At 46.0% G+C, this 14,163-nt stretch overlaps 1 protein-coding gene across 1 annotated transcript in view; it reads left to right on the top strand.

Moving 5' to 3' along the window:
- MFSD2B (major facilitator superfamily domain containing 2B) overlaps window positions 1-14,163 on the top strand; it is a 61,401-nt gene that overhangs the window by 5,889 nt on the left and 41,349 nt on the right. Inside the window, exons 2-4 of the mRNA XM_045010997.1 lie at window positions 1,457-1,582; window positions 4,226-4,350; window positions 13,447-13,570. Of these exons, the coding sequence (XP_044866932.1) occupies window positions 1,457-1,582; window positions 4,226-4,350; window positions 13,447-13,570 (375 nt within the window). The remainder of the gene's footprint in view (window positions 1-1,456; window positions 1,583-4,225; window positions 4,351-13,446; window positions 13,571-14,163) is intronic.

Below are 14,163 nucleotides of genomic sequence, written 5' to 3'. Positions count from 1 at the left end.
GGAAGGAACTTGAAAAGGATCAACAGTTTTTTTAAAGAGGGATTGAATTTAACAGTTAGAATTCTCAGAAATAGTTTTAGTCAGGATCTTAGTGTGTGGCCCCCATGGTGACTGGCACTCTGTACTGAGATTAGCGTGTGGATATTTCCCACCTATGTTTTCAGCTAACACAAATACAGTAAATTAGAGCCTTTAGAATCATTTGCCAATAATGTGGCATTTTCCCCTATGAAAACACGTTATCTTTCATCTGTTAGACTCCTCACACTTTGTCTCTGAATTATTATTTTTCATAATAGGGTACAACAACTTATTGTGTTCCTTGATTTTTCTGCCAGTTACTTTCAGTCTAATAGGTATATTTTTTGCTTAGCATGTTTCATCCATACATCTCAAGGTGCTTGATGGACAAGTATCTCCAGGTAAAATTTTCAGAAGTGCATAAGTGATTTAGGAGCATAACTCCTACTGAAAAGCAATGGGACTTAGTCTCTGAAGTCACTTAGATTCTTTTCAGAACTCTACCCATTCTGCCTCTTTTTTTTAACTGATGGAGTAACTAAGGCATAGAGAAGTTAAGTGACTTGCCCAAGGTCACACTGGAATTCTGTGGCAGGGTGAGGAATTGGCCCCAAACAGTGCTCACGGTATGGAGAAAACAGTTGGAGGGACCCTGAATGTCAAACAGCCTACTTTTTAATTTAAATGGTTGTGAGAAGCAAGGGGGTCACAAGACAGAAGTCAGGTAGCCCCTGGAAGAAGTAAGGGGGCTCAGAGTCCTGCAACCATCCTGTAATTCAAAAACTGGACCCAGACTTTCTGAGTCTGTGTACAGAGCCTTAACTGAAAGACCATCCCTCTTCTCTGAATATTGTCTAAGTAGAATAATATGAGACTATTTATTTATTTTTGTGGTCTGAAAGAATAGATACATATATAAGCAAAAAAAATTGATATCCAATAATTACTCAACATTTTGCCATCTGAATAATTCATTCTTGGGCAGAGATAACACCGATCCTCGGCAAGTCAGCCAAGACCCAGGAGCTGCCCTATAGATGGTCTCAGTACTCTAGAAAGTCTGCCTGATTGCTTCTTATCATGTGTTCATGGACTCACTGCACTTGAATGGTCCATGCCCACTTGCGGCCTGTAAGAAGTGCGCTTTTCAGAATTAGCTCGCGGGAAGTCAGTGTACCTGGACTCCAGTTCTGGTAACTTGGAACAGGCACGAAAGCTGAATCACAGTGTTCAAGTAAGGAACCAGTAGCCTGATTCTCAATGGTGCTGAGCATTGAAGTCAGTGGGGTCTCTGGATGTTCAGCATCTATGAAAATGCTGAACTTCAGACCACTTAAATAAGTGCCTGAATATGAGTTTAACCATAAACCTGTGAAACGTTTACTCTTAATGTTTTGCATTTTCTCTTAACTTGTCTGCTCTTGTTCTTTTTCAGCTCAGACAGGAAGACAGACTCTCAGTTTGCAGCAAATTATGCTATGCAATAGGAGGTGCTCCAAACCAAGTTGCAACAAGTGCCACTGCTTTTTTTCTACAGATCTACCTGTTAGATATAGCACACGTAAGTAATGTGCAAAGTGCTTTCTGGCTCCAACTTTGTTCAATTATGATGTCATCACCTACTTAATTTGCCTGTATCTAATATTAAGATAATTCAACTAATATACCTTTTAAACTATATTCTGTTGTTGGTTTTAATTGTTCAGCCCCTGTTGAAACTCTTTTGAGCTTAGTGACAAAACTTATTTAGTAATTATGCTTGATAAATGTAATAGTATGGAGATTGGATGGTAATGGTGCTTGATTAGCTGTTCCCTATTAGTTTAATTGTTTGTCAGTCCCACTAAATAAACATGAAGGAGCCATTTGATCCACAGTTTCTCCAGCAAAGGTCTGAGCTCCACTTTTTCCCCCTCTCCTCAACTTTTTAGAGATCAAATCCCTCATTTTTCAGGGATTATGTGGAATTCCTCCCCACAGAGAAGATTGATCCATTCTCTTCCAAATCCTGGCTGTGCTGTTCCTGTGGGATTATGAAGCCCACTATACGAAATCTTTTATGTTCAATCTGAGCCATTTCCCAAGAAATTAACATTCAGAGTTAACCCTCTGCAGCCTTCAATTTTACCATTAGAATTCCATCCATCTAATTTACCCTCATAACCTATCTAGGTATGTATATAACCCCACCCCACCTAGAAACCTTGGACCAAATTCAGAATTGCTGTAAGGAGCTATGAATTGCACGCTCTTATAAGCAGGTGTGAATTTGGCCCTATTGTATTTTAATATTTGTATCATTGCATTTAGGGCCCTGGTCATGGTAAGCACTGTGCAAACATGTATACAGAGGTAGATCCCATGCTAGAAAGTTTATAATCTCTCCAATTTTCCCTTCCCGCTGTATGAGCTAGTCCAGAATCCATGTCCTTGCTATCCCTTTGTGTTATCTGAGCAATGCCAGTGCATGAACCTTCTCATCTGAAGCTGTCTGTGTGCCCCCCATCACCATAGTATCTGAGCACCTGTATCTGTATCTCTTTGGCTCATTGACTATTTCATTTCTAATTTCAGTGGAAGGTTATACCTTTTATCCCTCATCCATGCCTCTTAAATCCCTCCTCCTGCTGTTATCTAGTGGAGCTGGATGGAAAATAGTAAATATTTTTGGTGGAAAAAATTCAAAAGAAATGAATTTTTTTTAAAGTTGGGGGGAACATTTTTCAGTTTTTCCAAAGGGGGAAAACCCAAGTATTTGCATAAATTTGTTTAAGAATAAAGACCATTTTTTGTTGTTGGAAAAAAGTTTGGATGGAAAATTTTAACCAGCTCTTATTTAATATTAAACTTTTCAATCGCTATGATTTAACTCTAACATAGCTTGGGATACATTTTGTATCAGATATGCACTCCAAATGTGTGCAGTGTCTGCTTTTAACAAATCATGCTGTATATCCTTGACGTTTCAAACCTTATCCTCACTTTGTCTGTCTTTGCTCTTCTCTTCCTATTGAAACACTGAAGAGCAGAAGATTTCATAGGCAGTCTCGTTATGCAGTTCCAGTCTCAAAAAAGGTTTTGTTTTTTAAAGTGATGTGGCTTGAGCAAAACCGATGATATGCATGTTGAAATGACTCTCTAGTCACTTAGCTTGGTGGCAAGGCAATGCCCGGGTAACTACAGCAGATCCCACCTTACGTGCCCCCTGCTCTCTTCCACCCCCCATGACTCTGTTGTTTATATGTGAATTCTTGCTCTCAGTACAGATATATGTAGGGATGACTACATCCCACATAATTAATCATAATCTGAAAAATACACACTTGCTTGGTAGATTTCTTTTTTTCCATTTGATTTTTTTTTTAATGTGGGAAAACTTTAAAATGTGCTTCATTTGACCAATGTGCTCTCTTCTGTTGCTCTTTGGCATATACTGGATTTAAAGGTAACAGTTTACATTATTCACTTGTGACCCTAACTGCAACTGTTATTAAGAAACAAACAAACAAACTAGATGAGTTCCAAGTCATCCAAATTAATCTTACTCAGGTTTAGTTGGAAAAAAGTTGCATACAGAAATGTTGTACAGAAAATACAGAATAAACATTCAGAAGAAACAGTATTATTTTGGAATATTAACTCTAGTAGTCACAGTTCAGTTCTTTGTAGAAATAAGCCCATCATGTCAAAACTACTTTCACAATTAGCACCAGTTGGCACTCTTATAGGTAATCTCAGTAGAGATACTAAGGACTAAATGGGCATGGGAAATGAACTATACTCTTGTCTGCTCCAGCTCAGGAGCAGAAATTCAGAAATGGGGTCTTGTGGGAGAAGCTTACCTTGCCTCTACTTCTGCTGTACCTGGTTTTATGATTAAACCACAGACTTCGGTTTCCAGTGTTGTCTGGCTGACACCTCTTCCCAGCATTAAATTCACCTATGATCTTTCTCTCCTGGCCTTTCCCCCGTGTCACACATTCTCTCTTGCGTAGTGCCTGTATTTCAGTGTCTAGTTTGTTGTGTCCCAAGACTCAATGATGGTGGAGGGCTATTTATTCATAATTTTTAATAGTAGTTGATGTGTTTTAAGTGAACTATCACTACACTTTACATAAAACACTGAGATTCTTTCTGGAAAGTTGCTCTATGTTGTTTCATTGAATGATGGATCTTGTTTAGAGCACTGTGTCTATACTTTCAGATTACTCCGTTTCATGCCTCTTTGGTGCTGTTCATTGGCAAAGCCTGGGGTGCAGTTACTGATCCTGTTGCTGGCTTTTTTATTAGCAAAAGTAAATGGACAAAAATTGGCCGGCTTATGCCTTGGTAAGCAGAAAATATTTTGTTCTGTTTCTTGTTTGTTTTTTCTCTTTCCTTTAATCTTAGAATGGCTTCATTGAATTAAACCTTTTTTTTTTGTGCTCTTGCCTTTCGCAAATGAGTATGGATAGAATGAATATGTAAAAAACCCCACTCCTGTCTGTCTCCTGTTTTCAGCTGCACATCCATAAAATTACAACAAGGGGCTTTCTTGGAAGCTCCCTGAAGAAACCACTCAATTGTTTAGAGATGGGCCGAAATCCAAAATCCTGTTGAATTTGGGTGGGAGAGGATCTGAACCTCCAGATCTGACCAAACCCCTTTGTGGTTTTGATTCTGAGTTGGATTCTGCATCAAAAGGGGCTTATTTTCTACTTCTGGTTCAGATGCATCCAAACTGTTGGAAGACTAGCCATTCGTTAGATACTTGTTTGAGCCCTCACTCCAGCGCTGCACCCATCTCAGTGGGTTCCCACTCCTTGCATGCAGGCTTGGCTGGAGATCACCAGCTCTAACATGGTAGGCCTATGGACCGAACAGGGTATGTCTCAGGCCACCTTGCTGAGCTGCTTGCACTGCCCTAGTGGTCAGTTCCGTTCTCATCACGGGCAGTGCAGGATCTTCCCCTGTCAGCATTCATCCCAGCTCAACACAAGCCAGTCCCACCGGCCGTTTCCCCACACCTCTCGGTACTCTTTCTTTACGCCTTCACTATCAGCCCCCCTAATTAAAACATTTAATTGGAGGGTGAAAAAGGTCATGATTTTTAACAAGGAACCAACTGCTGGAAGAGTTTGGATCTGCCAGCATTGTTGTAGTTCACAGAACTTCATTCCCCCTTTTCATACTCCCTCCTCAAGCAGCTAAGTGTGGTGTAGCTGCAGCTCCAGCATGTTCAGGGGCTCCGGTCCTGCTTCTATTACTCTCCTCTGAAGCACACGAAAGCCCTTAGACAGCTCTTGCTTTATTTTGACCTTTACTAAATCTATATGTAACAATGAAAAGCAAGTATCATGTACACTTTTCATGTGGTATAAGGACGGGGGAGGTATCAGGGGCGGCTCCAGGCCCCAGCACGCCAAGCGTGTGCTTGGGGTGGCAAGCCGCGGGGGGCGCTCTGCCGGTCGCCGGGAGGGTGGCAGGCGGCTCTGGTGGACCTCCCGCAGGCGTGCCTGCGGAGGGGCCGTTGGTCCCGCGGCTTCGGTGGAGCCTGCGGGAGGTCCACCGGAGCCGCGGGACTGGCGAGCGGCAGAGCGCCCCCCCGCAGCATGATGCCGTGCTTGGGGAGGCGAAATGTCTAGAGCTGCCCCTGGGAGGTATACCCTAGTATTGAACAGAAATATAAATACCGGTATTACCAGTGGGGGAAGGAGGGTGAAAGGTGGGAGCGTAAACTAGAAAAGAATGATGCATGTTAGAGGACCCAAACTCTCCCATGGTGTGTTGTGGATTTTTTTTCCCTTTAAAAACAAAAAGAAACAGGGTGGCTTATGGACTCTGGAGTCTTTTGCCTTTGTCGCTGATTTCAGTCTCCTCGATTCAAAGAAGCTACTGTCAGAGTATTTGAGTTAGTGACTAGACCTGTGCAAATAACTGATTCTCTTCCCCCCCCCATTTGTTGGCCAATGGGAAAATTAAAAACAAATAAACAAAAAAGAAATCCAAGTAGACCCAAAAGAAAAAAATTAAATTTTTAGTGAACTGAAAAAGTTTCAGGTTGAATAAAACATTTAGTTTAGCAGGAATGGTGTCCCTAACCTCTGTTTGCCAGAAGCTGGGAATGAGCAACAGGAGATGGATCACTTGATGATCACCTGTTCTGTTCATTCCCTCTGGGGCACCTGGCACTGGCCACTGTCGGAAGACAGGATACTGGGCTAGATGGACCTTTGGTCTGACTCAGTAGGGCCGTTGTTATGTTCTTATGTTTGAAGGAATTATTTTTTACCTTTTTAAAATAAAGTTGAAGTAAAATTTCAAATGAAAAATTGTTTTGAATTGAAAAATCAAAATACTTTGTTCATTCACGAGCACTAAACTCACTGTATGAAAAAAATGAAGCTAGAAGAAGATCATGATGAGATAGGGTGCATTTTATAATAACCCAGTGGTATTAGCTGTTTTCAGACTCATTTCTCAGTTCTGTTTTATCCTGTAAATACTGTCTGTTTAGGACAAAGAATAGTGTTAGAATGACTCTCAGCCTAGCATCACATAGACTTATCAGCCCCTTGCATTAAACTCCGTACTGTACAACTTGCACTTAACTTCACTTATCTAATCAGGCCTTTAAAATACGCTTATCAAACAGCCATTGTTTTTCTGGAGGAATTTTTTTTAAATGTTGTATTATCACGGAAAACTCTTTAACCCTATAGTATACAGCACTGCCCGTTTACACCAATTGAAGACTTGGTATTGTATTTCTAATTAGCTTAAAACACCTTTTCTTGGGGTTTGACTTGATTAATATTTGTAGAGTGAAATTATTACAGCCATTTAAATTTTTAAAGTGAACTAGGTAATTATGCAGACTTCACTCCTTGCCCCATCTGACAGGTGTATTTAATAAAGGAGGAGTAGATTTTTTAATTTAAAAAAGGTTAAGGTTTTACTTAATCCAGTAACAAGCCATCAAAATGTTGGTAGTCTCCTTTTTACGTAGTGTGATGTTTCAAAGGAATGAGCAGGTGCTGGGATAAAGGATACTAACACAAAATGTTACACATTAGTTTCCTTGCAGGAGGAACCACAGATAGTCTTAAAAAGAACAGGAGTACTTGTGGCACCTTAGAAACTAGCAAATTTATTTGAGCATAAGCTTTCGTGGGCGACAGCCCACTTCATTGGATGCCTAGAATGGAACATATAAGAAGAGTGTGTGTGTGTGTGTATATATATATATATATGTGTATATATATATATATATATATATATATATATATATATATATATATACAGTACGAGTTTTTTCATGAAGTTGAGGGATTTCCACTGCATACAGCTACATGCAGTGCCTTGCATAGTGACAGGTTTCAGAGTAGCAGCTGTGTTAGTCTGTATCCGTAAAAAGAACAGGAGTAGTTGTGGCACCTTAGGTCTAAATTTATTTGAGCATAAGCTTTCATGGACTACAGCCCACTTCATCGGATGCATGGAATGGAACATATAAAAAGAGTATATATATATATATAAAGAATCCTTATTGAGGTTGCAGGAAAAAAAAACATCCTGATGTGTAGGAAGAATAGTAAATATGGCAGGCGACCAGCTTGGCTTAACAGTGAAATCCTTGTTGATCTTAAACGCAAAAAAGAAGCTTACAAGAAATGGAAGATTGGACAAATGACCAGGGAGGAGTATAAAAATTTTGCTCAGGCATGCAGGAGTGAAATCAGGAAGGCCAAATCACACTTGGAGTTGCAGCTAGTAAGAGATGTTAAGAGTAACAAGAAGGGTTTCTTCAGCTATGTTAACAACAAGAAGAAAGTCAAGGAAAGTGTGGGCCCCTTGCTGAATGAGGGAGGCAACCTAGTGACAGAAGATGGGGGAAAAAGCTAATGTACTCAATGAATTTTTTGCCTCTGTCTTCACAAACAAGGTCAGCTCCCAGACTGCTGCACTGGGCAGCACAGTATGGGGAGAAGGTGACCAGCCCTCTGTGGAGAAAGAAGTGGTCTGGGACTATTTAGAAAAACTGGACGAGTACAAGTCCATGGGGCCGGATGCTCTGCATCCGAGGGTGCTAAAGGAGTTGGCGGATGTGATTGCAGAGCCATTGGCCATTATCTTTGAAAACTCATGGCGAACGGGGGAGGTCCCGGATGACTGGAAAAAGGCTACTGTAGTGCCCATCTTTAAAAAAGGGAAGAAGAAGGATCCGGGGAACTACAGGCCAGTCAGCCTCACCTCAGTCCCAGGAAAAATCATGGAGCAGGTCCTCAAGGAATCAATTCTGAAGCACTTAGAGGAGAGGAAAGTGATCGGGAACAGTCAGCATGGATTCACCAAGGGCAAGTCATACCTGACTAACCTAATTGCCTTCTATGAGGAGATAACTGGGTCTGTGGATGAGGGGAAAGCAGTGGATGTGTTATTCCTTGACTTTAGCAAAGCTTTTGATACGGTCTCCCACAGTATTCTTGCTATCAAGGTAAAGAAGTATGGGCTGGATGATTGGACTATAAGGTGGATAGAAAGCTGGCTAGATCAGGGGTCCCCAACCCCCGGTCCGCGGCCCGGTACCGGTCCGCGGCCTCTTAGAAACCGGGCCGCGAACCGACCCAGTGGAGCTTCCGCAGGCGTGCCTGCGGAAGCTCCAGCTGAGCCCCGGGAGCAGCGGACCTCCCGCAGGCACGACTGCGGAGGGAGCGCTCGTCCCGCGGCTCAGCTGGACCTCCCGCAGGCATGCCTGCGGAGGGTCCGGCAAACGAAACCGGTCCCTGGACCTAAAAAGGTTGGGGACCCCTGGGCTAGATCATCGAGCTCGACGGGTAGTGATCAATGGCTCCATATCTAGTTGGCAGCCGGTTTCAAGTGGAATGCCCCAAGGGTTGGTCCTGGGGCCGGTTTTGTTCAATAACTTCATTAATGATCTGGAGGATGGTGTGGACTGCACTCTCAGCAAGTTTGCAGATGACACTAAACTGGGAGGAGTGGTAGATATGCTGGAGGGTAGGGATAGGATACAGAGGGACCTAGACAAATTAGAGGACTGGGCCAAAAGAAACCTGATGAGGTTCAACAAGGACAAGTGCAGAGTCCTGCACTTAGGATGGAAGAATCCCATTCACTGTTACAGACTAGGGACCGAATGGCTAGGAAGCAGTTCTGCAGAAAAGGACCTAGGGGTTACAGTGGATGAGAAGCTGGATATGAGTCAAAGTGTGCCCTTGTTGCCAAGAAGGCTAATGGCATTTTGGGCTGTATAAGTAGGGGCATTGCCAGCAGATCGAGGGATGTGATCATTCCCCTCTATTTGACATTGGTGAGGCCTCATCTGGAGTACTGTGTCCAGTTTTGGGCCCCACACTACAAGAAGGATGTGGATAAATTGGAGAGAGTCCAGCGGAGGGCAACAAAAATGATTAGGAGTCTGGAGCACATGACTTATGAGGAGAGGCTGAAGGAACTGGGATTGTTTAGTCTGCAGAAGAGAAGAATGAGAGGGGATTTGATAGCTGCTTTCAACTACCTGAAAGGAGGTTCCAAAGAGGATGGATCTAGACTGTTCTCAGTGGTACCCGATGACAGAACAAGGAGTAATGGTCTCAAGTTGCAGTGGGGGAGATTTAGGTTGGATATTAGGAAAAACTTTTTCACTCAGAGAGTGGTGAAACACTGGAATGGGTTACCTAGGGAGGTGGTGGAATCTCCTTCCTTATAGGTTTTTAAGGTCAGGCTTGACAAAGCCCTGGCTGGGATGATTTAGTTGGGAATTGGTCCTGCTTTGAACAGGGGGTTGGACTAGATGACCTCCTGAGGTCCCTTCCAACCCTGATATTCTGTGATTCTATATATATATAGAGAGAGAGACACACACACACACATACAGTATGAGTTTTTTCATGAAGTTGATGGATTTCCACTCCATACAGCTAAATGCAGTGCCTTGTATAGTAACAGGTTTCAGGAATGATGAAGTGGGCTGTAGCCCATGAACATTTATGCTCAAATAAATTTGTTATTCTCTAAGGTGCCACAAGTACTCCTGTTCTTTTTACGGATACAGATTAACACGGCTGCTACTCTGAAACCTGTCACAGATAGTCTTGTGATTCAGCAAGGCATTGAATCACATGCCTGACTTTAAGCATGAATATTGAAGTGAATGGGGAAGGGGAAAAACCAGAAAGACAGTTATTTTTGTGAAGTAGCACAAAAGTTTGCTGTAAGAACCATTTTGGGGACAGGGAGGGTGAGTTTCCCGAACCTAATTGCCTTGGGATGCTTCCATCACATCCTCATTTACAGCTTCAAGAGCTGACCCAGTATGAGCGGGCTGAGCTGTGACCTAGAAACCAGGAAAGGCAGAGAGTACCAGAACCTGGCTACTTTCCTTGCTACTCTACACATTCAGCTCCCTTGTTGCCTTTCATCCCATAGAGCAGTGTGGAAGAGCCATTGTTTTGCTGAACTGTTTACCTACATTATTCTTTTGTAGTCCACTTTTTCAATACACCATGGCAAAATAATCAGCTGACCCCTAACATCAATAGGAGAAAACAGTGAGAATAGGCCTGTTGTGAAGGGATTAATCTGTTTTCTCTTTTGTTTGAATTTTTATTCTGACCTTGGTCATCTAATTACATTGTTTAATGTCTGCTTTGCAAGAATACTGGAGAACACTGCTGCTGCAGGTCATGCTGTGGGGAATGAATTGCACTTGATACAATGAAATTTGAACATAGTGTTGTTTGTCTGATAGCCTTATATTAACTTGGCATATTGCTGCCTAGTGGCTATACTTGAATTCAAGTTTCCATGATATTTTTCTTAAAACCATCCTTACTCACTCGGGGGCTGATCCTGCTGCTGTTGGAGTCATTGGGAGTTTTGCCACTGACTTAAAAGGGAGCAGGCTTGGCCCTACAATCGTATTTCACAGGGATGGACAAACATAGGTCCTAGGCAGTTCTACAATGTGATGCATGGCTGCCCCACACCTATCACCTATCCAGTGATGAGCTGCCAAAATCATAACAACCGGTTCCCTCCTCACCCCAGGAGGAATCATGCCCCCCCCACCGCGGACTCCTGCCCCAACCAACCCCCTGCGTTCCTTGATGCCCCCCCCAGGGACCCTTGCCCCATCCACCCCCCTTCCCTGTACCCTGAGTACCCTCCGCCGCCCCATCCAACCCCTCCTCTCATTCCTGATGGACCCCCAGGACCCCTGCCTCATCCAACCCCCCGTTCTCTCTGTCCCCTGACTGCCCCTGGAACCCTTGCCCCTGACTGCCTCCCACCGCCCCATCCAACCCCTGATCCTTTCTGACTGCCCCCCCAGGATCCTGGCCCCCATTCAATCCCCCTGTTCCCTGCCCTCTGACCCCCCACCCCCAAACTCCCCTACCCTCTCTCCCCAACACCCCCTCCCTGCCCCCTTACCGCGCTGCCTGGACGTGGCTGGGCCGGGACAGGAGTCACGCGGCTGGAGCCGGAGGATGTGGCGGGAGCCCGGCGGCCTGAGCCAGGTGGCTGGCCGGGTGGAGCCAGGGAGGGCTGCGGCCAGAGCTGGAGCCGGGCAGCCGGGGCCGCCGCCACACCCAGACCCGCGCTGCCGTAGCCCGGCCCCCTGGCAAAACAGCAGGGGCGGCTGGAGCCACGGGGCCAGGCCGGGCCGGAGGTGGGGGGCCGTGTCCAGAGCCGGGCATCCCGGTAGGTGGGGGCACGGCAGGGCCGGGGGGGGGGTGTGGCCGGAGACAGGTGGCCGGGGGGAAGGTTCGGGGGGGGAGGGGAGGGTCGCGGCCGGGGACGGGGGGGGACGCGGGGCCTTGCCGCGGCTGGGGAGGGTCGGGCGGGGACCCGGGGACTGGGGTGGGGGGGCCGCGGTCGGGGAGGGTCGGGGGGGGTCGGGGACGGGCGGGGACCCAGGGACAGGGGTGGGAGCGGGGCCGGGTGGCCGGGCAGGGTTGCGGCCGGGAATGCGGGGGGGGGGGGGTCGTTGCGGGGCCGGGGAGGGTCGGGGCCGGGCGGGGACCCGGCGACAGGGGTGGGGGCGGGGCCGGGTGTCCGGGCAGGGTTGCGGCCGGGAACGCGGGGGTGTGTGTGTGTGTGGGACGCAGCCATGGCCGGGGAGGGTCGAGCGGGGACGTGGGGAGGGGGGGGCGCGGCCGGGTGGCGGGGTGGTCGGGGACGTGGAGCTGGAGCCGGGTGGCCAGGGAGGGTCGTGGCTGGGGAGGCGGGGACGGGCCGCGGCCGGGGACCGGCCGGGGCACACGGACCCCCCTAGTTTCCTACCTCAGCGTCGTCTTCCTGGGCCGGGGAAGCCTGCTTGCTTCTCAGCCCTCCTAGGCTTCCCGCGCGAACAGCTGATTCGCGGGAAGCCGTGGGGGAGGAGAAGCAAGGAGGAGCGTTCATGGCAGGAGGTGGAGGCAGAGCTGAGGTGAGCTGGGGCCGGGCAGCAGGGAGGGAGCGCTTGTTAAATTTAAATGCCCTTTTAGAACCAGTTTGTCCCACGGGGAACAACCGGTTCTAAAGGGGGCTTCTAAATTTAACAACCGGTTCGCGCGATCCAGTGCGAACCGGCTGCAGCTCACCACTGCACCTATCACACTGAAATGTCAGGTCAGCAGTGAAAAGGCTAAGCTGAGAGGAGAGTTGGAGGTGCCAGCGGGGGAAAAAAAGACCCTTGATAATAAAGAGGCTTGTATTGGCAAGTGGTGAAGCATGTTATAACATGTGACCATGTGGCTTGGTTCTCACTGGTGCTTTTCAGTAAAGGTTTCGGGGTGTGTGGTGGGACTAACTATTTAGCTTGTCAGGGCCGCCCAGAGGATTCAGGGGGCCTGGGGCAAAGCGGTGTTTGTACTCACTCGGCGGCAGCCCAGGTCTTCGGCGGCATTTCGGCGGCAGGGGGCCCTTCAGTCGCTCCGCGTCATCGGCAGCACTGAAGGGCCCTCCGCCACCGAAATGCTGCCGAAGACCCAGACCGCCGCTGGGTCAGGGCTCACGGGGCCCCTGTGGGGCCCAGGGCAAATTGCCCCACTTGCTCCCCTCCCAGGTGGCCCTGGACCTCGTGGTTATACCATAATAGCAGATGCAGGGTTTTTTTCCCTATTAATTGTAAATACATCATTAATTATAACTAACCTTTGCTCTTTTCCTTTAACTAACTATTTAACTTTAATTTAACTCTGGGGTGTATTTGGGGGGAGTATGATTTAATATTGTTATGTATTGAATTGTGCTGATTATGCATTAATGGACTGAATAGTATTATATATAATCTGTATCAAATAGTGCATCTAAAGCATTTTGAAAGACTGGCACAAAATTAAGTTACTGCCTAAGTAGGTGCTGGGAAAATTAATTTCTTTTTTTGTCAACCCACCAAGATGCTTTCTAATAAAGGTGACATGAACTTGTCCTTCATTGTAGGATGTTGGGGTGTACGCCCTTCACGATTGTGTCCTATTTCTTCATGTGGTACTTGCCTCCTTTTGTAGCGGGAAGAGTTGTGTGGTACCTGACTTTCTATTGTCTTTTCCAAGCATTGACCACAGTAAGTAGATTTACAACATTCTCCGCAATAAAATGCTTTCATTTTCTCGCTTTGCTTTATGTGCCTTCTGGTTTAGTGGGTTGGGGGTTTTTTTTGCACCCAGTTTGCGCACTGACTTTCAGTGAGACTTAGAACTCTAAGTGCCGAAACTACTTTTAAAAATGGGATTTAGGTATCTAAGTCGCTTACTGCTTTTGGAAGGCAATGGAGAATCAGGCCCTCAGTTGTGAAATAGTTACTAATAGTCGTTCTTGGATATCCCTGGATGGGGAGGCTTGACTTCTCCACATTGATTTTAACATGAAGGGGCCTTACACCAGGCTAGCGGCAATATGTAATTTATGTATCATCTTTCATTTCCGTGGATTCCAAAGCACTTTTCTGACAGACTGCATACCGGGGTAATCAATAAGTGCACCGCGGGCCTAATCCGGACCACCAGACGCTTTTGAACGGACCCCAAAATCTTCTTATTTAGTTATTGTTATAATTATTGTCAGGGCTTAAATTCAGCTGGAGCTGTATATTTCAACCCCCCCTGGAGTTTTTAAAGCATGTTGGGGGTGGTGGGGGGCTCTGGGAAATACTCTGTG

This window comes from Mauremys mutica, chromosome 3 (assembly GCF_020497125.1).
Source record: "Mauremys mutica isolate MM-2020 ecotype Southern chromosome 3, ASM2049712v1, whole genome shotgun sequence".
NCBI classification, from domain to species: domain Eukaryota; kingdom Metazoa; phylum Chordata; order Testudines; family Geoemydidae; genus Mauremys; species Mauremys mutica.
This window is presented reverse-complemented; position numbering and strand designations above follow the sequence as displayed.